The sequence below is a fragment of the Mus pahari genome, chromosome 21 (assembly GCF_900095145.1).
Source record: "Mus pahari chromosome 21, PAHARI_EIJ_v1.1, whole genome shotgun sequence".
Classification (NCBI taxonomy): Eukaryota; Metazoa; Chordata; class Mammalia; order Rodentia; family Muridae; genus Mus; species Mus pahari.
The window spans coordinates 19,232,393-19,258,229 of record NC_034610.1 but is presented as its reverse complement, the minus strand read 5'-3'; the positions used below and the strand labels follow the sequence as shown (position 1 = coordinate 19,258,229).

The window sequence follows — 25,837 nt, the reverse complement described above, 5'->3', positions numbered from 1 at the left end:
CCACCACACTGTTGTCTCAACAAGTAAGCCCTCAGCTCCTGCTTCAGTGCCTGCCTGCCTGCCTGCCACCCATGCTCCCCGCCCCCCCCCCCCGCTGTCCCTGGGCCTTAAATCTCCTGAGGGTTAGGTGCTTTTTCTCTCACTGAGGCCAGACCAGGCAGTCCTCAGCTGTATACGTGTGGCGGGTTTCATATCAGCTGGTGTATGCTGCCTGATTGGTGGCTCAGTGTCTGAGAGATCTCGGAGGTCCAGGTTAGTTGAGATTTCTGGTCTTCCTATGAGGTCGCCCTCCTCCTCAGCTTCTTCCAGCTTTTCCCTAATTCATCCACAGGGGTCCCCAGCTTCTGTCCACTGGTTGGATGTAAGTATCTGCATCTGGCTCTCCTTATGTGATCCTATTCTCAGAAATTAGAAACACAGCTTGAAATGCCCCGTTTCCTGTCGTGAAGTTAAATGGAAGGCCTGTTGATCAGGGTTTTTCAGAAACAGCGTCTTCTCAACCTCCAGTGCCAAGCACCTCCACTGGAGATAGGCCTGAAGTGCAGCCATGTGGTGGAGGACTTGGATCCACCAAATCAAGCTGTAAACCAGATCTCCCTGTTAGCTTCCAGACCCAGGAGCAGGCAGCTGCTGTTCCGTAGGCGCTTGGTGCTTGCACAGGGCCCCTCCACACAGAGCCCTGTTTACTAAGGATTTCGTCAACAGGTGTAGTCTCAGTGCTTACTGTGTCCACAGAGTGTGGCTGCCTGAAATCTCTGTTCTTCAACTATAGAAGAAAGCAGAGGGGCACTCTGTTCTTTGGTATTACGGCCTTAAAACTCTAACTTGGCTGGGTGTGGTGGCACGGGCTTCAGTCTCAGCCCTTGGTAGGCAGGGGCACATGGATCTCTGTAAGTTTGAGGTCTGCCTGGTCTACACAGGGAACTCGGGGCAGTCAGGGATATGTAGTTAAGGCTGTCTCAAAAAGCAAAAATAAAAACAAAAACAAAACAAACAAAAACAACAAAACAGGGCTGGAGAGATGGCTCAGCGGTTGAGAGCACTGACAGCTCTTCCAGAGGTCCTGAGTTCAGTTCCCAGCAACCACATAGTGGCTCACAACCATCTATAGGGTGATCTGATGGGCTCTCTTCTGATGGCGGATGTTTATGTAGTAGAGCACTCATACATTAAATAAATAAAAATTTAGAAATACGTATTTTTATACATATAAATAAATAAGCAAATAAACAAACCACTCAGCCTGTGTTGCCTTCTACCTGGGGACAAGTGGATCATGTCCTAGCCCAGAACACCCATGAAATGGGTCCAGGTCCTCTATAAAATTAGTAGTTAGGAGCCTCCTTAGCTCTCCTGTGCATTCTCTCTTGTTCTCTCACTCTCTTCTACTGGCTCTGGCTCTCTCTTCATAATACGCAGTCTTGGGGCAGATGGGTCTGCATGATTTCAGCCAATCAGCAGAGCCAGCTCTCTGCTCTTTCTAAGTGTGACAGATGTAACCATCGCTTCTCCCTGGACCATCCCTACCATGCGCTTTTAGGATTGCAGAATGGCTGGGGCTGCTCATTGATGGCGGAAGGCTGGGCGGGGTTCGAATGCTCCCTCTGGCATGCCTTTCCTTCCCTTTGCCCCTCCCTCCTTCCCTCCACTTGCTTGCAGTAGACTACCTGTCGTCCTTGTTCACAGTTGGGCCACATGGCACCCCTGCTGAAAAGGAGGCTGAAGTCAGAGGACAAGACCATCGAGACCAAATAGGTATAAGGAGTGAGCAAACTCCTTCTGTAATACCCCATTCCAGGCTTCATCGTATGGCCCATAACAAGAGACATCTAAGTCCCAGTGACCCACAGTGAATTCCATATCCCAAGTCCAGCCCACTCCCAGTGGCCACAGTGTCTGAATTCCATACCCATTGTCCAGCCCAGATGCTGTTAGATGGGACAGATATATTCTGAATCAGACACTGAAGTGCAATGCCATCTCTGGTATGGCATTATCGATGGTTTTTGTTTTCTTCCTTACTTTTCTTTTGAAGGTTTAGTTACTTATGTATTTTATGTATATAAGTGCTTGCTGCAGGACCAGAGGAGGGTATTGGATCCCATTATAGATGGTTGTAAGCCACTGTCTAGTTTTATTACTGTGAGGAGACACCATGACCAAGGCAACTCCTATAAAGGACAACATTTAATTGGGGCTGGCTTACAATCTCAGAGGTTAAGTCCATTACCATCATGGCAGGAAGCATGGCAGCATGCAGGCAGGCATGGTGCAGGAGAAGCAGAGAGTTCTGCACCTTGGTCCACAGGCAGCAGAAGGAGACTGTGTTACACTGGCCAGACTTGAACATATGTGAGACCTCAAAGCCCGCCCCCCACTGTGACGTACTTCCTCCAACAAGGCCACACTTACTATCTCTCCAGCCCCTCTTTCCTTACACTTAAAGCATGAATTTCTTAAATAATAAATGGCATTTAAAATTCTGGAGCTGCCTTTAATCCCAGCACTCAGGAGGCAGAGGCAGGCTGATTTCTGAGTTCGAGGCCAGCCTGGTCTACAAACTGAGTTCCAGGACAGCCAGGGCTATACAGAGAAACCCTGTCTCGAAAAACAAAACAAAACAAAACAAAACAAAAAAATCTGGAGCTTTCTGAGCTGGAATCAGAAGATTCCGGTGCTCCTCAGTTGTACACCTCCTACTAAAGACCCAGGGTGCCCTTTCTCAGAGGCTGGGCTGCGTGAAAGGGGAAGGTCCATTTACATGAGTGGACAGAAGAACTCCATTCATGCCACAAACCTTCTACCTTGCGCTCCCAGGCCTTTGGTGCAGGTTTCCCGTTACTGTTTCAGGACTGCAGAAGGGGTTCCAGGCAGGCTCCCCCCAGCTCAAGGCTGTGGAGTTATGAGAGGAAGGACTCCCCTGCAAGGGTTGCAGTTTGGATACTCATTAATGACCTGCATTTTCAAAACAATTTTTATTTTTATTAGCACGTATGTGGGGAAGTTGAGGATGGGGCATGTGCACATGAGTGCAGGTGACATGGAGGCCAGAGGCCTCAGATACCCTGGTAACTAGAGGGTCAGAAGGCTAGACCAGCCAATGTGGATACTTGGAATCAAACTTGGGTCCTCTACAAGAGCTATATGAACTTTTAACGCTGTGCCATCTCTCCAGCCCCTCCCTGCTTGATGGGCTTGCTGGACTCCTCAGGGCTGCTTCTGTGTGTGGTATGCCCCTGCCAGTCATGCCCTGACTTTCCTACAGGTGTTCTATACGGGAAGAAATAAACGTACAGCCATCAAAGATCTGAGCATGAACCTGTACAAGGGGCAGATCACTGTTCTTCTGGGACACAACGGAGCAGGGAAAACCACCATCTGCTCTGTTCTGACAGGTACTGGTATGGACTGGTATGGGTCAGCTCTGCTGAGAAAGCCATTAACAAATGGTTGCACAGGTCTAGATTTTAGACTTCTCTGCTAAATTTCATTGACATTTTAATATTAAACATGGTCTATTGGTTTTTTGTTTGTTTGGTTGGTTGGTTTGGTTTTTTAAGACAGGGTTTCTCTGTGTAGCCCTGGCAACTCACTCTGTAGACCAGGCTGACCTGGAACTCAGAGATCCACCTGCCTCTGCCTCCCAAGTGCTGGGATTAAAGGCATGTGCTACCACTGCCTGGCTGGTTTATTGTTAATTATACCTTCTTTGTGGTATCTGGTTGTATATGCTTACAGATCAGTAACTACACCCAGAAAAGGAAACGTTGTGTCTTTGAGTCAGCCCACAGAGCTACATTTCATTCACTGTGGCAAGGCCCAGACACTGCTTAGTTTCTTTTTAGACAGGACTTTCCTGTTTGATGGAAGACACTGCTAATCTCGAAACAACTGAAATCTCCCAATGAAAACATCTTTGGATTTGATCACCACAGGTACTTTTAGGATGGCATCTGTGAGTTGTCCTAAAATACCCATTTCAGGCTAATTTTTATGTTGAAATAATTATTTCACATTCTGTCAACTGAAATGATATCCTATAAAATTTGAAAACTCATTCAAGAAGCATTTATTGGAGGTTTAACATGTATAAAGCTCTGCACAAAACCAAAGGGGTGAATACTCAGCTTTGACAGAGCTCCAGAAATCAACAGGTTCTTACACACAGAGTAGCACAGGGCTAGGAAGCTGTTAGTGGCTCAGTCTGGCAGCTGCAAGTCTCTTAGTAAATAAGTGTAAGACACTTGAAGAACGTCAGGATTTACTGACAATTGGTAGGAGGCACTCTTGGCCACACGCCTCTGCTATCAGGACTGAAAGCCGAGTGAGTGTCGACTAACACATACAGTGGGTGGGTTTTGTGTGTGTCACACTGCAACTAAGCCCCACAATTTCCTAAACAGAGGTGCAGGCATTTCTAGAGAGGTAGACCTCTTTAAATACAGGCTGTCCCTAACATGTTAGGCTAAGAGAATCCTCTCCCAGTGTGTGTGAAGTTCTCACTGCTGGAAAAGAAGTCCAGCTGTGCCCATAGGCTAAGTGTCAAGTAGGCAACTCAGGGACTAGATTGTTTTTGTTGTTGGTGGTGGTGGTTTTGTTTGTTTGTTTTTTGTTTTGTTTTTGTTTTTTATTGGATGTTTTCTTTATTTACATTTCAAATGTTATCCACTTGTCTGGTTCCCCCCCTCCCAGAAACCCCCTATCCCATCTTCCCTCCCCCTGCTTCTATGAGGGTGTTCCTCCACCCACCCACCCACTCCAACCTCCTCACCCCCGATTCCCCTACACTGGGGAATCTATCAAGCCTTCATAGGACCAAGGACCTCTCCTCCCATTGATGCTTGGCAAGGCCATGCTCTGCTACATATGCAGCTGGAGCCATGTGTGCTCCTTGGTTGATGGCTTCGTCCCTGGGAGCTCTGGGGAGGGGGGGGGGATCTTGTTGGTTGATTACCACTCTGGAAATCAGTTTGGTGGTTCCTCAGAAAATTGAACGTAGGACTACCTGAGGACCCATCCATGCCACTCCTGGGCGTGTCCCCAGAGGTGCGCCAACACATACCTGGGCGTGTCCCCAGAAGTGCGCCAACACATAGTAGGGATTAGATTGCCGAGGAAGTCTGCATTTCCTCTCACAGCCTTCCCTATTACAGTCCCTTGTTTTGCGGCCAGGATTTCTGCATTTCGTTTGTATGTGTATGTGATTTCTCTGTCTCCCCATCCCATCTTATCCCCTAAGAATCCGCCCTGTTTACTTCTGGACCACAATGCTGGAACAGTGTGTTTGCACAGAACACATAGATTTCATTGACTGAAACACTGAACTGTAAATACTGGTAAATGCCCGCTATGAGTGCAAGATTATAGAAGCTCTATCACAGACTTTTTTTTAAAAAAAGATTTATTTATTGTTATATGTAAGTACACTGTAACTGTCCTCAGACACTCCAGAAGAGGGCATCAGATCTCATTACAGATGGTTGTGAGCCTGTGGTTGCTGGGATTTGAACTCAGAACCTTCAGAAGAGCAGTCAGTGCTCTTAACCACTGAGCCATCTCTCCAGCCCCACTATCACAGATTTCTAACAAAATGATAGACCTACCAAAAACAAACAAACAAACAAACAAAAACAACAAAAAAACAGTTAACTTTGGCTTAGTGAAAGGGAGACACATAATGATACCCGTGAGCTCGGCAGATACTCAGTAGACAAGGAGAATCCAGCTGCTTCCCCAGAACATTGGCTAGCAAAAGGCTCCCAAGGCCATAATTTTTTGCAGAAAGAATCTGTTGTGTAGCCCAGGCTAGCCTCAAGTAACAAGTGCTAGGGTTATAGCTATGTGCCATTATATCCAACTCCATACTATGTGTGTGAATATATGTCAGAAAAATCTGAAACTTTATGTATTATTTTTCTACCTCATCAAGTTTTAGTTTTCCTCTGAAGTTATTTACATTTTCTGTTGTTATGAATTTACATGAAACCTTTTTGTTTGTTTTGTTGTTGTTGTTGTTTTGTTTTGTTTTTTAGAGGCAGGTTCTCTGTGTATCCCCATCTGTCCTGGAACTCACTCTGTAGACCAGGCTGGCCTCAAACTCATAAATCTGACTGCCTCTGCCTCCTAAGTGCTAGGATTAAAGGCGTGCGCCACCACAATTACCCTGCACAAATGCTTTCTATAATTACTCTAGAGTAGTGTCAGCTTTTATCCTTGGGTATGTATATAGTGCACGTGGCTGTGGGTGTGTGGATGGAAACCAGAGGTCAGCTTCAAGTGTAATTCTTCGGAGCTGTGCACCTTGCTGTGAAACAGGTTTGCCCATGGGGACCTGAAGCTTGCTGATTAGCCTCGGGTGGCTGGCCAAGGGGCCTGGGATATCTGCTGCCTCTGCCTCCCAGAGCTGGGATTAAATGGGTGCTGAGGATTGAACACAGTCCTCATGCCTGCATGGCAAACCCTTTACCAGCTATCTCCCCCGGCTGCTACACCTTGTCACCTTTAAAAAGTGATTTCTTTTTAATTATATGTATGCCTGTCTACAGGTATGTACATGTGAGTTCAGTTGTCTGCAGGGGCCAGAGAGGACATTTGATCTACTGGAACTGCAGTTACAGGTGGTTGTGAGCTAGAGCCTGCATTTGGGTGTTCTGTAAGAACAGTATGCGTTCTTAACCTCTAAGCCATCCTTCCGGCCTCTGTACGTGTCTTGATATTGCTCTCCCACTGCGGTTGTCCTCTGATATGGAAGCCTAAGGGAAAGTAGCAGTGGTTGCTAGCCTGACATACCCACCTCATCCTGGACTTTCGCACCAAGGCCCGTTTTGTGGATTTCCCTGTAACGGGAGAAGTGTGTTCTTTTCTAAAGAGCTGGGGGTCCAAATGAATGGCTGAGTGTTTTCCCAACACTGGGTGCGATCCTGGGATGCAGCTCTCCCACAGGTAGAGGACTGGAGAGGGGTGCTGTCATTTGGATCATCAGTGCATGTGTGTGTGTGTGAACGTGTGTGTACTTGTGTGTGTGAGCATGTGTGTGCATGCGAGTGTGTGTGTGTGTGTGTGTGTGTGTGTGTGTGTGTGTGTGCGCGCGCGCGCACGTGTGTGTACATGCTGCACCCATCGCAGCATTCTAGGGCTCCAAGATGTCATGCTCCAGAGAACACGCTGATCTTTAAAGGCAGCTGGGCATTTTTGAGTTCGGGCTCCGCTCTCTTGTTAGCTGAAGATACACTCTGCATAACTGGAGAGGCCCTCCCTCATCATAGTCTCAGCTCCCCGTGGTAGGAAGCTTGCCACACAAGACAATGACAGTGAGCCAACCCTCCAGTCCCTGGGAGTGAGCTATCTCTCCATACAAGGCCTACGGTTCCCAGGGAATGATGCTTGAGGTTGACCTCTGGCTCCAACATTCACGTACCCAGATATGTGTTAACACTCACCACAGTGGCCAGGGAAGGTATTGGATCTCTTGGAGCTGAAGTCACAGCTAGTTGTGAACCATTTTATGTGTGCACTGGAGGTGTTACAGCTGTGCCGGGGGGGGGTACAGGGGGACCGAGCAGGGGGGAGATATCCCCAGTGTAAGTGTGACAGCTCTGAAGGGAAAGGTCTCCTGGCAGTCGGGCGCAAGGACACCACAGAGTAACACTGTAGAGTAAACCTCACACAGAGATTTCCTGGGAAGGGCACAGGCGGGCCATGCTCTGTGACCATGAGGTCTGTTTTAGCTCTGAAGTTATACAGATCTGAGCTGGTGAGGTGGCTCCATGTGTAAAGGCACTTGCCACCAAGGCTGAAGGCTGAAGTTCAAACCCCAGAACCTCTATGGTGGAGGGAGAGAGCTGGCTCCCTTGAGCTTTTCTCGGCCTCTGTGTGTCTTAGGCATCCTGCCACGCACACAGCTGAGGCATGTAAAGAAGTGTGTGTGTGTGTGTGTGTGTGTGTGTGTGTGTGTGTGTGTGTGTTTTGATTTTTCAAGACAGGGTTTCTCTGTGTAGCCCTGGCTGTCCTGGAACTCACTTTGTAGACCAGGCTGGTCTCGAACTCAGAAATCTGCCTGCCTCTGCCTCCCGAGTGCTGGGATTAAAGGCATGCACAACCACACCCCGTGTGTGTGTGTGTGTGTGTGTGTGTGTGTGTGTGTGTGTGTGTTTCTAGCCGTGCATAGTAGTACATGCCTATAAAGTCTGTCAAAAATTTGGCCTATGCAATCAAACTTCATCTCAAAAAATAAAGAAATAAAAATAAAAAGGATACAGTTTTTCTGTAGATAAATAACCTGAACACACCATTATACTAAAAACAAACACGGGACGGCCAACAGCAAACAGTGAAATGGGGCATCTTAGTGCATGCCGGGAAGGGCCAGCCTGGTCTGCGTCAGAACAGTTAGGCTGGTCTGAGTTATATGGCAAAGCAAAGGGCAGCTTGGCATTCATAGAGACTTCGTCTAAACAAACAACTAGAAACCCACAAAACAGAAAAGAAAATGTCATTTTAAAAGAACAACTTACGATATATGGGGTTTAAGAGTCTAGCTCATTGGTAAAGCTCTTACCTGGTCTATGTCAAACCCTAGGTTCAATTTATCTCTCCCACAGCAAACATAAATAACAAATAACATGTTTATAAAACTAGGGAAGGCTATATATCTAAATTTAACAATAGTTATCTTTCCATGGTGGAACTTATTAAACATCATTTGTTGTTTTTCTAAAGTGGGTTTTGGTGGAGGTGGTGGCGGTGGCATTGTTTTGTTTTGAGTCAGGGTCTCTCTGTGTAGCGCTGACTGTCCTCGAACTCCCTCTGTAGAACAGACTGGCCTCGAACTCACAAAGATCCTCCTGCCTCTGCCTCCTGAGTGCTGGTATTAGAGGCATGCGTCATTACCACCTACTTTAAGATGTATTGTTTTAGTTTATGCATATAAATGTTTTGACTGCATGCATGTACGTGCCTGATGCCCGAGGAAGCCAGAAGAGGGTGCTAGATCCCCTGAAAGTGGAGTTACTGACCCACCATGTGGGTTTGGGGGACTGAACTCTAGTCCTCTGAGAACAAATGCTCTTAACCTCTGGCTCATCTCTCCAGGCTCTGTTTCTTTGGTTATATCTTTTCTTCTTTTTTCTGAACTTTTTTTTTGTGTGTGTGTGTGATAAGAACGTGTTTCCCTTATCATTCTAAATAGAATAAAGAGAAAAAATAATGTAGGTAGTCGGGCCGTCAAGGTGCATCTGGTATATATTTGTTAGTAAATTCATTCATTCATTCATTCAGGAAATAAATATTTATTGTCAATCAGGATAAGGTGAGACCTTACCATTGAGGATCACATTTCAAAACCGTTAGCTTCCCAAAGTGCTTTCCCCACCATATTTACTAATCACGCATATTTGCTACAACCCTTGCAGCAGTGTGATTTACTTTGCGCTCACTCACGTAACTGAATTCATTTAGCCAGACGGGAATCGCTCAAGCGAAGGAAGTGCTTCAACTGTCTCCAGTCTCTCCTGCACAGGCTCAAGCACAGCCACACGCAGGACAAGTATCCCTAGGGGACAGCTAATTGAGTGACGGTGACAAAGTGGAACGAGGCTGGTCTGTGGGAGAAGAGACGGAGCCAGGGTGATGGTTAGGCCTTCCTGCTCTTACAGCCTCTGACTGAAAATGACTTTAGGATGTCTTCTCTGCTTGGTTCTAGGTCTCATTACTCCTTCAAAAGGACATGTATATATCCATGGATATGAGATTTCAAAAGACATGGTTCAAATTAGGAAGAGCCTGGGTTGGTGCCCACAGCATGACATTTTATTTGATAACTTTACAGTAACTGACCACCTTTATTTCTATGCTCAGGTGAGTTGGTAAACAGTGGGTCTGTGTCCACTCTTAGGACCGGTAAGGGAGACAGTGGGTCTGCATCCACTCTTAGGAACAGTAAGAGAGACAGTGGGTCTATGCTAAGAGAGGCTATAGTGCTCTGATTCATCTGCCTTAGTCTGGGGTGGGTGGGGTCTTTTTAAGGGACCATGTATATGTTTCTCCATATGCTGACACTGGATGTGGGGAGGCAGTTTCCTGTCTGATCCAGTTCTGTATACACTGACTGGGTGTCCTGCAATTTAGTCCTGATGCTACCTGGAGCTGGCTAACTCTCCCCATCAACCCAAGCATCCAATCCCACGGGACCACCTCCCACTTCAGATGCCACTTGAAAACTCAAGTGTGTATAGTTTTCAGTGTGCAATTTTTGCATTTATATGGTTAAATTTATTCCTAAATACTTTTGTGATGTTAAAGTCAAAATGTTTTTAGACTGTTTATTGCCAGTGTAAAGAGATACAAACTTGTGGTAGATGTAGCTTAGTTGATAGAGCACTTGCCTAATATGTATGAGGCCCTGGGTTCAATCCCTACCACGATAAGATCACCTTGTCTGTGTGACCTATAGTATGACTTGAAGACCCGGTGGTAGCAAAGATGTTCTTGTCACTTGGGAAGCTCCAACCTCAGAAAGTTCTTGCCAGGAATTTCTGGACAAAGGAGGCCATATAAATTCTTTACTATGAAACAGTAGTCTAAAAAACATATGTTGAGAAATCCTACTTAGTCCTAACACATTTTTTTAATGTGCCCATGAACTTATTTTTAAGTCATTTGCTGTTAGAAATGGGTCTGAGGGTCTAAGACCATGACCACACGACCCGAAGTATTTCAACAAGGAGAAAGTTCTAATGCTGCAGGAGGTTGGATAGTCATGTCAGAGCAAGCAATCAAACATACACAGCGGGGTTCTCTGCCTTTGCCTCTGCCTCCGCCTGACTGGTCAGATGCTGGCCTCACGTTCTTACGTAGTTGGCTAATTCAGAGTGACATCACTCATAAGCAAAGTGCAGCTTTTGATAATAGGTTGCAACTTTGAGAAAATACTTTGATCCTAGAAAAGTGTTGATTTGCCAGGCAGTAGTGGCACACAGCTTTGATCCCAGCACTAAGGACCCAGAGGCAGACAGATCTCTGTGAGTTAGAGGCCAGCCTGGTCTACAGAGTGAGTTCTGTATGGCCAGCCAGAGCCACACCGTGAGACCCTGTCTAAAAATAAACCAGAGAAGTGGGAGGGGAAGAGAGGTTGGTGTTGATGTGGAGGAGAAATTTTTGCTAGGTGGTCTCTGCATCTCTACAGGTGATGAGACTTCTTTCATCTCATTTAACCTTAGATAGAAAGAACGGATTTCATTTACATTCCCCACATTTATTTATTCATGTACACACTTCTATCTTCCTCTGTCCCTTTCCCTGAAAAGAATGTTTCTGGCATACTTTTCTTGCCCATGTTTTATTTGTATACAATCAAAATCTTGATTAGATAGCTCAGCTTCCGTCAGTATCACTTGCTTCACAGCCCCCCATTTCTTGCCTTTCAGTTGAAAGGTCTCTCTCCTCAGAACTGTCACAAGAAAATAGAGGAGATGCTGCACATCCTCGGTCTGGAGGACAAGCGGGACTCAAGGTCCAAGTTCCTGAGTGGGGGCATGAAGCGCAAGCTCTCCATTGGCATCGCCCTCATAGCAGGCTCTAAGGTATCGGGCAGGGGGCCTGACCTCTCGATGAAGCCAAGTCAGGCTCCCACACAAGGACAAACCCTGGGTGGTGACACAGCTTATCACAACCACAACTGGGGACACACAAGGTCCCACAGCTCGGACCTCTGCCCTCCAGGTATTGATTCTGGATGAGCCCACCTCAGGCATGGACGCAGTGTCCAGGAGGGCCATCTGGGACCTTCTCCAGCAGCAGAAGAGTGGCCGCACCGTCCTGCTGACCACTCACTTCATGGACGAAGCTGACCTGCTGGGAGACCGCATCGCCATCTTGGCCAAGGGGGAGCTCCAGTGCTGCGGGTCTTCACTGTTCCTCAAGCAGAAGTACGGTGAGCAGTGGGCAGCGGGAGCCCTGTCAGCCTCATGGCAAGGCCAGGATTGGCGACGTTGGGAAGGTCCTGATCTTGGCCGGGCACAAGCTTCTCTGGATTTCCTGTTCTCTTGGTCCAGGGGAAGGTCTTGAGAAAACAAGGCAGAAATGAAGTAAAAGGTTTCTTTGAGACTTAGGATCAGAAGACCCATATTAATATATTTCAGTTTGTCAGTTTCTTGCCTCTTCATCCAGGTACCAAATTAGTCTATCCTTTCTTGGGTTTTTGTTTTTGTTTTTTAAAATCTAATCCATGAAATTGAAACAAACAACCCCCAAACAAAACCCAAGGCCCCTCTCTCTCTCTCACAGCCTACATCTGACCTGTCTGCAAACTATAATTAGCCTCCATTTCAAAATCAATCTCTCTCTCTCTCTCTCTCTCTCTCTCTCTCTCTCTCTCTCTCTCTCTCTCTCTCTGTGAGCATATGCTAGCACCCTGGTCAGCAGCTCCCCTACAGACCCTTACAGATGCCTTTAATCTCACACCTTCTGACTCTGCTCAACCCACTACTCCCAGCGAGTACCTGACAATGTATAGCATTCTGTTCAGAATTCCTAAGGACCCATGCAGACCCCTGTTTGCCACCCTTACTGAAGGCCTTTTTCACTGCCTATCACTGTTAGATTGGCTACCAGTCCATCTCCTGATTCTGAAACAAGAGCAAAACCAGGTCATTACAGTTTAAACCTCACAAGGTTCCCTCTCTTTGCCCTAAATCTCTCCATTCTGAAGTACAGAAAGCGATGACCCAAGAAGAATGGGATAAAAAGTAAGATGGTTTCATCGTCTCTTACATGGTATTTCAGGTGCAGGATATTATATGACTATAATAAAAACACCTCTCTGCGACACCTCAAAGCTCTCTAAAGTTATTTATCACCACATACCGAATGCAATCTTGGAGTCCAGCATTGGAGAAGAAATGATATTCACACTTCCTAAGAAGACCACACCCAGGTATGAACTGAGTGGTTAGCACAGGCCCACCATGACCACAAAAATCCACATCCTTTACACATGCCCACGTGCAAAATAGTCTTTCCTGTTACAGGATCAGTATAAGATTCGGGACCTCACTATCTGAACTATGTATAATATGGTTCTTGGGTTCAACTCATTGGCTATGGCTCTTTTTGAAGACTTATGAAGTCGAGAGGGATGTTTTCTGATCCAAATACACCAGATGAGCTGAGCACGTAATGTCGATCATAAGAGACAGCATCATTCAAAAAGAGAAATAAAGGAAAATACCGCATACTAGTCTTCAGCAATTCTAAATTCTAGGTTGACATGAGTCTCACATTTCTGCTTTCTCAGGATCAGGGAGTGCATATTGATGGTTTTGCTTCATAAGAGTGGTTTTGCGTATGTACACTGTAGCTGTCTTCAGAGGCACCAGAAGAGGACATCAGATCTCATTACAGATCACTTTGAGCCACCACGTGGTTGCTGGAATTTGAACTCAGGACCTTTGGAAGAGCAGTCAGTGATCTTAACCACTGAACCATCTCTCCAGCCCAATAAGAGTGGTTTTAATCATCCTTTCACGTCATCCACTGGCTGTTGACTCTGTCTTTTGCATTATTTCTTTTCCATACAAACTGGTGGATACAGCTGAATAGCTAGCTTCATTCATCGGCTCCTTGACAACAGAAGAATATCCCAGCTGATATAAGTATTTTGTAGGTATCCCGTGTATCAGATTATGAAACACACACCCTTTTAAGACTAAAGCCATACTCACAGTCTTCAAAACATGTCCTGCCATGCCACAGTTATTCACAACACCCTTTTAGTCTTTCCTGACAACACAACTGAAGGTGCTACCAAGCCCTCTGCCAGGAAATGCTAATCTCCTCACTATTCTCCTGCCTCCACCGAGGCCTCTCTTGAAGCCTCTCCTGCCTTCACCTCACTGTCCTTGCCCCCAAAACATGACACATGTTCTAGAATCTAGAAGGTTTAAGAAAAATAGTGCCATAGTGCCCTCTGGATCACTTGTACATTACTGGGTGACTGAATTACTCAACTCAAAACATTCTGGCTCAAATTGGCAACTATTTTAGTGTTTCTCATGTTTTTCCCCCTTTGTCCTAGAGATTCAGCCCAAGTCCTTGCACATAAAAGGCAGGGCCTTGAGCTCTCACCTGCCCCTGCCTGTCTCAGAAGATCCCTGTGTTGGCTGCGCTGAGCTGCATAGTCCTTCTGCTCCACATTAATGTTTTTCCTGGAGCTAGAATGATCTAGAATTTTCAAGGTGGCTCATTCTCACACCTGGGAAAACAGGGCTGGCTAACTGAGCTCTTACTAGAGCTGCTAACTGTAGCATCCAGTGCTCCACCAAGTGGACTCTCAGATGACTTTGGCTTCTCCTAGGATGGCAGGCAGAATCCAAGAAAAGGCTCTCAAAGAGGGACTGAAAAAAAGGGGGTCAATTGTACTTACTGGTTTTGTGTGTCAACTTGACACAAGCTGGAGGTATCACAGAGAAAGGAGCCTCCCTTGAGGCCTCATGAGACCCAGCTGTAAGGCATTTTCTCAATTAGTTATCAAGGGTGGGAGAGCCCATTGTAGGTGGTGCCATCCCTGGGCTGGTATTCCTGGGTTCTATAAGAAAGCAAGCTGAGTAAGCCAGGGGAAGCAAGCCAGTAAGTAACATCCCTCCATGGCCTCTGCATCAGCTCCTGCTTCCTGACCTGCTTGAGTTTCAGTCCTGACTTCCTTTGGTGATGAACAGCAATGTGGAAGTATAACCTGAATAAACCCTTTCCTCCCCAACTTGTTTCTTGGTCATGATGTTTGTGCAGGAACAGAAACCCTGACTAAGGCAGAGAGAAAGTCAGTCACTTCTTTTTATGCCTGGGCTCAAAAATACCGAAACGTACTAGATACGCACTAGATATAGCTTACATTTCCCCCAGAGGAACTTCCCAACAAACGCTATTGCAAGTTTACTGAGAGCTGAACAGATGCCTTGACAGCAAAGCCCGTGTCTTCTCTCCTCTAGAAAGCTAAGGGTGGAAAAGGATTCACCTTCCATCTTTCAGAAATAAAACCTTTATTCCCCCTGGGCTGGAAAGATGGCTCAGTGGTTAAGAGCACGGGTTGCTCTTCCAGAGGTCCTGACTTCAATTTCCAGCAACCACGTGGTGGCTCACGACCATCTGTAATGGGATCTGATGCCCTCTTCTGGAGTGTCTGAAGACTGCTACAGTGTACTCACATACATTAAATAAATAAATAAATAAATAAATAAATAAATAATTTTTTAAAAAAAGAACATTACCAAAACCTTTATTTCCCATCTAGGTTTGAGGCCCTATTCACTGACTTGGAACTGAGACAGACAGAGCTGGGAATCTCTACTTTTGCCACCTCTGTCACCACTATGGAGGAAGTGTTTATACGGTAAGCAAAAATATAACCAGAAGGCGGGCTTAAGTGGGTAAGAGCCCTTGCCATGCAAGCATGAAGATGGGCTTGCTGGCTGGACAGCCCAGCAAAAAACCAGAGATCATCAGGTTTGGAGAGAGAAAGACCCTGTCTCAAGTAAAATCAATAAAGGAAGACACCAGAGATCTTTCTCTGTCATCAAAAGTATCTGTGCACACACATATACAACACACACACACACACACACACACACACACANACACAACACACACACACACACACTGACAGCTCCAAATAACCTAGTGTTGGAAGGGATCTTGAACATCATCCATTTAAACATCACCCAATGCTTAACTCTTTTTCCTAACTGTCCTGCCGAATGGTTATCGAGCCTCTGGGTGGTACTTTTGATCTAATTGGATATTAGATATGTTAATTTAATTATATGTTCGAGGCATTATTATTCAACAAACTCATATTTTTGGAGAGTGGTCTATATGTATGGCTGTCCTGGGCCTCACTATTTAGACCAGACTTGCCTCAAACTTACAAAGATCTGCCTGCCTCAGTCTCCTTCCTGGGTTCTGGAATTAACAGGATGTGCCACCATGCTTGGCCTAACAATTCTTTTTTTGTTGTTGTTTTGTTGTTGTTGCTGTTGTTTTTGACTTTTATAGTTTTGCTCATAAGATTAACTAATATATTATTTTGCTTTAATTTTCATGTAGTAGTTTTCAAAACAAGGTAACAAAATGTAATTGTGATAGTGTTGCCTAAGATCTTTGGAACAGAGTTGGGTGAGCCGACACAGTGGCCCATTATACAACTCATACACACTTCTTGGCACCAATGTTAATCTTATTCTAACGTACCATTTTTCCAAACCTATGAAGTTCATTGTTTAGACCTGAACAGAATGAACCGTCTTGTGACTTTGTATTTGCTTATGGTTTTGGTTTGGTTTAGAGTTTGTAAGTTGGCTGATCCCAGCACAAATGTCTTAACCGAGAAGCGACATCCTCTTCCCCGGCATCACAGAATTCCTGTTGACAGAATTAAGTGTCTCCACTCAAGGATCTTCTCAGTGAGCACTGAACAGCCAATGAGACTAAACACAGGCGTAAGTAGCATATTTCAAATGCACAAATGTGGTTTAGTTGATGGGGTCATTCAATTAAGAGCTGTGTTTAGGCTGGGCATAACAGGGCACGCCTTTAATCCTAGAGGCAGAGGCAGGCAGATCTCTGTAAATTCAAGGCCAGCCTGGTCTATACAGTGTATCCCAGGACTATGAATCTAGCCAAGGATACATAGACTGTGTCTCAAAAAATAAAAATAAAAAAGGAGCTGGGTTTAGTAATGCATGTCTGTAATCCCAGTGATCAGGAGACAGAATCAGGCAGATTCTGAGTTCATGGCCAGCCTGGGATACCTATAGAGATCTTGTGTCAATAAACTAAGAAGAAAGGATGGGCCCATCAGGCTTCAGCAGTATTACACAGCCTGCTCTAGTTCAAAGGCAAACATGTCTCAGGGTTACCGTCACTGTAATGAAACACCATGATCAAGGCAGCTCTTATAAAAGAAAGCATTTAATCGGAGGCTTTAAAGGAATAGTCTATTTCCATCATGGCAGGAAGCATAGAGGCAGGGAAGCAATCAGGGCAGCCCTAGAGTAGTAGCTGAACACTTACATCCTGATTTGTAGGCAAAGAGAGGGAGAAGGAGGGAGAGAAAGACAGGCAGACAGACAAACAGATTGACTAGGTCTGATGTGGGATTTTGACACACGCCCCTGTGACAAGGCCACCAACTGAAAACCAAACATTCAAATATATGAGCCTCTGGAGGCCATTCTCATTCAAACCACTACAAATGGTAATTAACCCAATAGAAAAACAGCATCCAAAAACATCCTAGCGGGGCTCTGTCCATTCTTCATCAGATAAGCGATTGAAAGAAGTGTTTGCACTGGCCAGAATACATGATCTTTGCACTGTGAACTAGGTCGTGTATTGTACCACCTAGAATTTAATTTTTCTTTTTTCTTTTTTTGTTTTTTGTTTTGTTTTGTTTTGTTTTGTTTTGTTTTGTTTTGTTTTGTTTTGTTTTGTTTTGAGACAGGGTTTCTCTGTGTAGCCTTGGCTGTCCTGGAACTCACTCTGTAGACCAGGCTGGCCTTGAACTCAGAAATGAATTTAAATTTTTAAAAAATGTATTTATAATCCCAACTTGAGGGAGGATGAGAAAGCAGGGTCCTGAGAGAGACCTTGTGTAAAAAAGATTTTATATATACATACACATATATAGTTGATATATATTTATATATTTTATCTTTTGCTTTTTCAGAAGGAGGGTTTCTCTGTGTAGCCCTGGCTGTCCTGTCCTGGGACTCACTCTGTAGACCAGGCTGGCCTCGAATTCACAGAGATCTGCCTGCCTCTGCCTCCTCAGTACTGGGATTAAAGAAGTACACCATCATGACCTGGCTTGATATACATTTTATAAAATATTTTTTATTTAGGTATCAACAGTATTGGTACAAAACAAAATTATTGTGAGTTAGAGATTGATTTCCTTGTTTCATAATCTTGAGCCACATGGTAAAGGGCATTATTATCCATAAATCTAGGACATGTGTGGGGTTTTGTTTTTGTTTTTTTCCGGATCAATCATTTTTCTCTTTAAATCCTTAGCAAGGCATCATCTGTGCCACGTAGCCATGTCGTGCTTTTGAAGGCGGCACCTCCCCTGAGCCTCCCATAAAGTCCTTCTCTGTTTGCCCTCGGATGAGTTAATACAGAGCTGTGGAGAACACTGAAGGCAAGAGCCCATCACATCAAAAGTAGAGACTCAATGTTTGGTAGAGCCCTCCAGTAGTTTCTTGATTATGCAGCCAGGAATTTGCAATGCCTGATTTAAACCTGACCATGAGGCCTCTTTCCACAGGGGCTCCTAGGCAAAGGCCTGTGTATATGTGGAACCTGGCCCTCTGCCATGTCCTCTCCCATGCTGTCTCAGAGAGGCCACGTGAACGAACACACACAGCCCTGAGCCAGACAGCTTCTCACCCCAGGCTGTGCCAGCTCCCCGGACCTTTGGGCTTATACGTGTATATTTTGATTTTGATTTTGATTATCACTACCACAAAGACATGTTTATGGGTTCCCCTATTTATACAAATTATCTCTGAGTGGAAGTGGAACATGAAAGCTAAAGAGTACTTTGAAATTAAGTTACATTCATCTATATGGTTTTTGTTTTGTTTTTGTTTTTGTTTTTTGAGCTAAGGTTTCACTCTGGAGTTCTGGCTGCCCTGGGACTCTCTGTACAGACCAGGATGACCTCTAACTCACAAGATTCTCTTGCCTCTGCCTCCTGAATGCTGGAATTAAAGTTGTGTGTCAGTCACCCTGCAAGAATTTTTTTAAAGATTGATTTATTTTATGTGTATGAGTGTTTTGCCTGCATGTTTGTCTGGGTATCGAGTGTGCCTGGTGCCCTTGGAGGTCAGAAGTCATCAGATCCTCTGGAACTGGAGTTAATATAGCTGTGACCTACCATGTGGGTGCTGGAAACTAAATCTGGTCCCTCTGAAAGAGCATTCAGTGGTATTAACTAACAAGCCATCTCTCCAGCCCCTAAGAGTTTTTTTTTAAGTACAACATCCACTGATGGTGTCATTTCTTCCATAGTCTCACCAAATTTAGTTTTTTACAACTCTTAATGGCAGGAAACCATGGCATCGTTTGTATTTGGAGTCTGAAGCTCCTTAGATCCCACATCCAGGGGCGTTCCCATCAGCGCACCCTCTGAGTGCTGATGAAAATTATGACATCATAGCATCCTAACCTAAGGCAGATTCTGGGACAGTGGAGGTGAGGGGCTGTGAGTGGCCGTGAGCAGAAGCCACCTCAGTGTCTGCCGCCCCCCCCCCCATCACTGTGCTGACACCACACCTACCTTCTTCTTCAACTGCAGTTCTGCCTTCTCTGCCAGCAATTCTACGCCATGCTCTTGAAAAAGGTCACGTATTCTCGGCGCAACTGGATGCTGGTGCTCTCTGTGCAGCTCCTGCTGCCGCTGGCGATCGTTATGTTAAGCCTCACCTTCTTCAACTTCAAATTAAGGAAACTGGATAACGTGCCCCTGGAGCTGACCTTACAAATGTATGGCCAGACCATTGTTCCATTTTTTATTGCTGAGAATTCCCACCTGGATCCTCAACTTTCAGATAACTTTGTAAAAATGCTTGTGGCCGCAGGACAGGTTCCTTTGCGTATTCGAGGTAAGAAGCAGGGCGCGGGCCTGAGCAGGAAGCGCGCCTGCTTTCTTTGCAGGGAGACTGTGGTTTTCTGAACCACACAGTGCTCTCTGACATCAGACTGAATAGCTGGAAGGCTCAGGAAAATGTCGCTTAGATTCTGGCTAACGGGAAGTGGAGGGCTTCTAAAGGTGAGGCCCTATGTGTCTTTCTAGAGGTTGTGGAGCTTTGTGAGAAATTGATCATTCGGGAAGGTCTGACCCAGGTCAGTAACAGCAGCATCTGACCCAGGTCAGTAACAGCAGCATCTGACCCAGGTCAGTAACAGCAGCATCTGACCCAGGTCAGTAACAGCAGCATCTGACCCAGGTCACTAACAGCATCATCTGACCCAGGTCACTAACAGCAGCATATCCTTGAAAGCAGGTGGCAGTATCCCAGGTCCTCCGAATCCTTTTCCATTTCCCGTCCGTGAGGAGACTTGCTTGCACTTCCACACCCCTCTCATGATATTCTACCACAAGCCCCAATGCAACAGGGTCAATTGACCATGAACTATACTATTGGCTAAAACAAATCTTTTTTTTTTCTTTACAAGTTGATTATCTCAGATATTTGTTAGAGTTATAGAAAGCTGGCTTAAGATATTATGCTTAGTAAAACTTCCGTTTCTTTGTGTATCAAATTGGGATACCTCTGTTTTGCTATATCCGTAGAAGCAATTTTCCAATGAATATTTTGTATAGTTGGTGTCCAGTCTGTAATAAAGCCATCATTAGTTTTTTAGATCACTAAAGGTCTTTTACAGCTTTAAAGTTTCTAAAAAATATATAGGATATAGGTAGGTGTTCTCTTACCTACGGCATTGTGTACTGGGAATGTGGTGTTGAGCAGTACCCACCATCCGGGAACTTCTGAGCAAGAAGCCGATCACAACTGATAGATAGTTACAGAATGGTAGTAGCAGTTCTAACAGACACAGCTCATCTTCAGACGATTCCAGGTGCCATTTGAGGAGTGGAAAAATAACCAAAGGCATTCGAACAACGGGAGGGCCTGCAAGCTTACAGGACTCTTAAGATCATAGGTGTAGTAAGAATGAATGTAAGGACGTGAGGCCAAGAATCCAGAGAGCGACTAACTAGTTTTCCATGCAGCAGAGAAGAAAGTAGAGGTTTGTCCTGGCACGTGGTGGTGAGTTGAGAGGGCCAAGAGTAAGGCATCATCACCTGCTGGGCTTCTGAGGAGAGCTTCATGTTGTATGTGGCAGCAGCAGGAAGGGAAGAGGAAGCCGAGTCCACAACTCACCCCCTCCAACGAGAAGTAGCCCACGCCTACTACAGCAATAATAACCCTTAAGGCTGAAGCACTCCAGCCACATGGTCACCCACAGCAAAGTCCTTACCGCCTTCTAGTGGGGCTGTCCTGGGGAGGCCTCTCTACAGCTTCTGTAGGAACAAACTGCCTCCAAACCATACCACAGAAAGCCAGGCAAGGGGGCGCATACTTTTAGTTCTAGCACTCAGGAGGCAGAGGAGGCCAATCTGCTTCTGTGAGTTTGAGGCCAGCCTGGTCTATAGAGTGAGCTCCAGGCCAGCCTGGGCTATATAGTGGGACTCTGTCTCAAAAACAAATGACAACAAAAGCAAAACAGAAGGTGCATTTTATACTATGTGGATGCGTGGCTTTGCCTAGAGGTCAGGGTCACTGCAAGTAGGTAGGTGTTAGGTATGTCCTTCCACACCAAGTATGCAGATACAGACGGTGTGGAGTTTTGTTTGGGAACACATGGTCCCAGAAGCCACTAAGGGGCTAGACCCTGTTGAGGTGTTAGAAAGAAAAAAGATAGCTGGGATTTAAAAGGACTTAAGAGATGGAGATTTGGAGTTCGGCTGGAATTCATCAATAGAGAGCTGGAGAGGAGGAGGCCAGCCTTTGGGAGTGTGTGAGGCTGGTAATGGGGGACCCAGAAAGAGCAGAAGACTGGGGAAGCCCATGATAAGGGTACTGTGTGCCAATGGGCCTGGTGCGATGTTTTCTCAGCATTCTCTCTGCCCAGTGTACCTTTGGCTTCCTCCCAGGTTCTGTAGAGAACTTCCTACTGAAGAAGGCAAAGGAGGCTCCTGAGGACTTTGATAAGCTCTATGTGGTGGCAGCTTCTTTTGAAGATGTGAATAACCACACGACAGTGAAGGCGCTGTTCAACAACCAAGCATACCACTCCCCTGGCCTGGCTCTGGCTCTGGTGGACAATCTTCTCTTCAAGTTACTTTCTGGCACCAATGCTTCCATTACTACAACCAACTATCCTCAGCCTCAGACAGCCATAGAGGTCTCAGAGTCGATCCTATACCAGTGCGTGAGACTGCCCTTCTCCCCGCCTCAAGCTTCCGCTTCCTTAGGACTTCTCGCTTTCCTGCCTGCTTCTTTGTCTCGTTTTCATCTCAAGTGCTTATATTGCTAGTCACAGTGGCTTTCTGTCTTTTGCAGGGGCCCTAAAGGACACTACCTTGTTGTCAACTTTCTTTTTGGAATAGCTTTCCTGTCAAGCTCCTTTTCCATCTTGACGGTCGGAGAGAAGAGCGTTAAGTCTAAGAGCCTCCAGTTTGCGAGTGGAGTCAACATGGCTGTGTTCTGGCTCTCAGCTCTGCTGTGGGACCTCATCTCTTTCCTCATTCCCACTCTGCTGGTGGTGGTGAGTACCTAGCGGTACAGGCATCCTGTCCTGCGGAGCGGGGGGCTTCCCCGAAAGAACCACCTGCTGAACCAGAACCTGCTGAGAAGTTTGACTGGTAGCTCAGCCCTGACTGGAATGGCAAGTGCGTTTAGCTCTGATATCTTCAGGCACTGGGTAGCTTGTATGGGTGGTGTTTGTGTAGTTCTCACAGAGCAGCTGCCTCAAGTCACTAAGAGACAATGTAGATAGTTGAAGTAGATAGTTGGAGAACCGGGCTTGAAGTCTTTGGTTGTGGTGGAATCAACATGATTTTTTTGTGCAGAGTGGATCACTTCCTGCTCTGCTCTGTGTGTTTCACAAGCATCTCCTCATCCTTTGCTGTGCTGCTCTGTTACTGATAATCAGGGCAGCTCCCTGACAGCATCTCTCAGGGCTCGCTCATTAGCCAATGCTTGTCCTGTGTGAAGCTCTGTCAGCACCTTGCTTTAAAACCTGAGCTTAGGGGCCTGTGAGTAAAGGCACTTGTCACAGACCTTATGACCTGAGTTTAATCCCTTGATCATAAAAGATGGTGGGAAGAACCAACCCTAGAGAATGGTCCTCTGTCCTCCACAAGAGCCGTGCCTCCATCCCCCACAAATACATAAAGAAGTTAAAACTGAACTCACTATATTCTTAGCAGGCAGGATGAAGCCTTACTGACCTTCTACTTCTTTCCCTCTCCTCTCTCTTAAGCTGGTGTTTCTGTGGTATGAGGAAGAAGCTTTTGCACACCACGAGAACATCCCAGCAGTGGTCTTGATAATGATGCTCTACGGCTGGGCTATCATCCCTTTGGTGTACACAGTCAGCTTCTCCTTTAACACTCCCGGCAGTGCGTGTGTGAAGCTCGTGGTGATGCTCGCCTTCCTGAGCATCAGCCCTGTGGTCCTCGTCACCGTCACCAGTGAGAAAGGTAAGGGATCACGTCGACATTTTGCAGGGAACAGGAATCTCTCCTCCAGCAGCCACAGCTGTCACACCCACAAAAAAGTGTGTCTAACCAAAGACGCAAGAGAAAGCGTTCACAGCCACTGTGGGCTGACACATGGTGGACAAACAACTCAGTCACACTCACTCTGCAGATGGGTGTTCAGCTGTAAAAGGGGACACAGCTGAGCAAAAGAGTTTGCTGTCTGTCCTGTGTGAAGTCCACGAACAGACAAAAATGAATCTCGGAAACGGAATCAGAAAAAGGGTTGCCCCTGGGCCTGGGGCAGAGGGCTGATAGCAAGAACACACAGGGGAGCTTAGGGGATGGAGAGATGTCCCTGATCTTGGACTGAGCGCTAGGTTACGTGGATTTACATACTTACAGATCATTGTCCACCTGTGATCCATGCATTTCACTAAAATGTAATGTTCTTTACTTTTTTTTAAAAAGTGAATAGGTAAATGAATTAGTCAACGTGGGAGGAAGGGCTCTTGTAAAAGAAACTAAGATCCAGTCATTATTTACAACACACACTTGAAACTGACATCTTCCTGTTTATGCTACCAGAAGAGCTGAAATGTTACCTCCACTTTTTATTAGGATTTATTATATGACTGTCTGGGCGTGTCTGTGTTTTCCTGTGTGTCTGTGCACATATGTGGGGTTTCACATGGAGGACTGAAGAGGGTTGCTGGGAACTAAACTCCAGTCCTCTGTAAAAGCGGAAGGCTCCTCACTGCCAGGCATCTCCTGGCCCCACAATGCTCTTTTTCTTTTGCATCTACGCCTCACAACCCCCTCAGATAGATTTTCCTTCCCTTCCACGTTCTTCTTTATTTTTAAAATTTTTATTTTGGGGTGGGGCTTGGTGAGCTGGGTCAGGAGTTAAGACCACTGGCTGCTCTTCAAAAGGACCCAGTTTTATTCCCAGCACCCACGCAGCAGCTTATGGATGTCTGTGACTCCCGTCCCAGGGAATCGAATGCCCTCTTCTAGCCTCCAGGATGTACAAACATATGTGCAGGCAAAACATTCATATACATAAGATTAAGAAACATTGCTTTGTGTATAAGTGTTTGCATGAATACCTGATGTACATCACCTACATGCCTGGTAGCCACAGAGGCCAGAAAGGGGTAAAGGGGTGTCAGGTTCCCTGGAACCAGAATTAGACTGCAGTGAGCCACCATGTGGTTGCTGAGACTTGAACCCAGGTCCTCTGGAAGAACAACCAATGTTCTTAACCACTGAGCCATCCCCCCAGCCGTCTTCCTTACTTTCATTTAAAATTTGATTTACAATTTCTCTTTTCTCTGATGTGGGGAGTTGTCTTCTCTCCTAAGGGACCCTTCATGACAGTTTCGTCTCCATAAACCATGGAGGAAGGGACCTTACACTCCTTGACTGACTTCAGGATGATGCTCTGGAGCCGGGGATATGGTGGAATGCTCACCTAGCTTGTGCAAGTGCCTAGGCTCCATCTTCAGGTCAGGGGAAAGTAACCCCCAGGGAGTCCAGAGCTGGCTCCCATCCCTGGTCTGTCTGTTCTCTCACCTCCAGCCCACAGCCTCAGCCCTTCCTCTGCTCACGCGGCCCTGCTGGAGCCACGCTGCCTCTGACTTTCTCAGGTACAGTGTGCTCTCTGGCTAAAGGAAGTGGCTGAGCCAAGGAACTAAACAAAGAAACTTAGAGTTGAGTGAACAGAGGTGGGGAGTCAACACCAGGAGTCAGGAACCCACGGTCCGGTCTGGAGGCCTGAGAGTGTGACATCGTCGTGTGACGTCTGGACTCCAGAAGGGACTGAGGAGAGGTGACAGGGCACTTTCCATTATACTGGTAAAATTGATGCTTTCTGTTCTCATTGCAGATCTTGGTTACACGGAACTCTCAGACTCCTTGGATCACGTTTTCCTAATTCTTCCTGGACATTGCCTGGGAATGGCCTTGTCCAACTTGTACTATAACTTTGAGCTGAAAAAGTTTTGCAATGCTAAGAACTTGAGTGATATTGACTGCAATGATGTTTGTGAGTAATGAGGGAAATTTGCTGAGAACATTTTTATCCTTATATGGTTTGTGTCATACGATTTGGCCTTTCTTTCTTTTTCTTTTGTCCCTTTTTCTGGCTGGCTGTCCTGGAACTCGTTCTGTAGACCACGCTGGACTAGAACTCAGAGATTGACACCCTCACCACACACACACACACACACACACACACACACACACACACACACACACACAGGACCCCTGCCTCTGTCTCCCCGAGTGCTGGGATTAATGGATTGTGCCACAACCACTTGATTTAAAGTCTCACTATGTACCCCTGGCTGTTCAGGAACTCACTATTTAAACCAGGCAAGTTTTGGACTTAGAAAGATTTACCTATTACAGGCACATGCCACCCCACCAACCAATAATTCATTGCAGCATTGACCCTTGTCTGTGAAAAGGCATGGCAAATGCATAAAAGTTACGCATAGCTGCACATCCTCTCTGTCTGTCTCTCTGTCTCTGTCTCTCTGTATCTCTCTCTCTCTCTCTCTCTCTCTCTCTCTC

At 46.0% G+C, this 25,837-nt stretch overlaps 1 protein-coding gene across 1 annotated transcript in view; it reads left to right on the top strand.

The window, feature by feature from the left end:
- Positions 1-25,837, top strand: part of LOC110338105 (ATP-binding cassette sub-family A member 17) — an 84,137-nt gene that overhangs the window by 37,369 nt on the left and 20,931 nt on the right. Inside the window, exons 11-22 of the mRNA XM_021221328.1 lie at positions 3,266-3,395; positions 9,701-9,855; positions 11,424-11,579; positions 11,719-11,929; positions 12,781-12,931; positions 15,284-15,382; positions 16,334-16,487; positions 19,349-19,655; positions 21,713-21,986; positions 22,122-22,326; positions 23,044-23,263; positions 25,149-25,307. Of these exons, the coding sequence (XP_021076987.1) occupies positions 3,266-3,395; positions 9,701-9,855; positions 11,424-11,579; positions 11,719-11,929; positions 12,781-12,931; positions 15,284-15,382; positions 16,334-16,487; positions 19,349-19,655; positions 21,713-21,986; positions 22,122-22,326; positions 23,044-23,263; positions 25,149-25,307 (2,221 nt within the window). The remainder of the gene's footprint in view (positions 1-3,265; positions 3,396-9,700; positions 9,856-11,423; positions 11,580-11,718; positions 11,930-12,780; positions 12,932-15,283; positions 15,383-16,333; positions 16,488-19,348; positions 19,656-21,712; positions 21,987-22,121; positions 22,327-23,043; positions 23,264-25,148; positions 25,308-25,837) is intronic.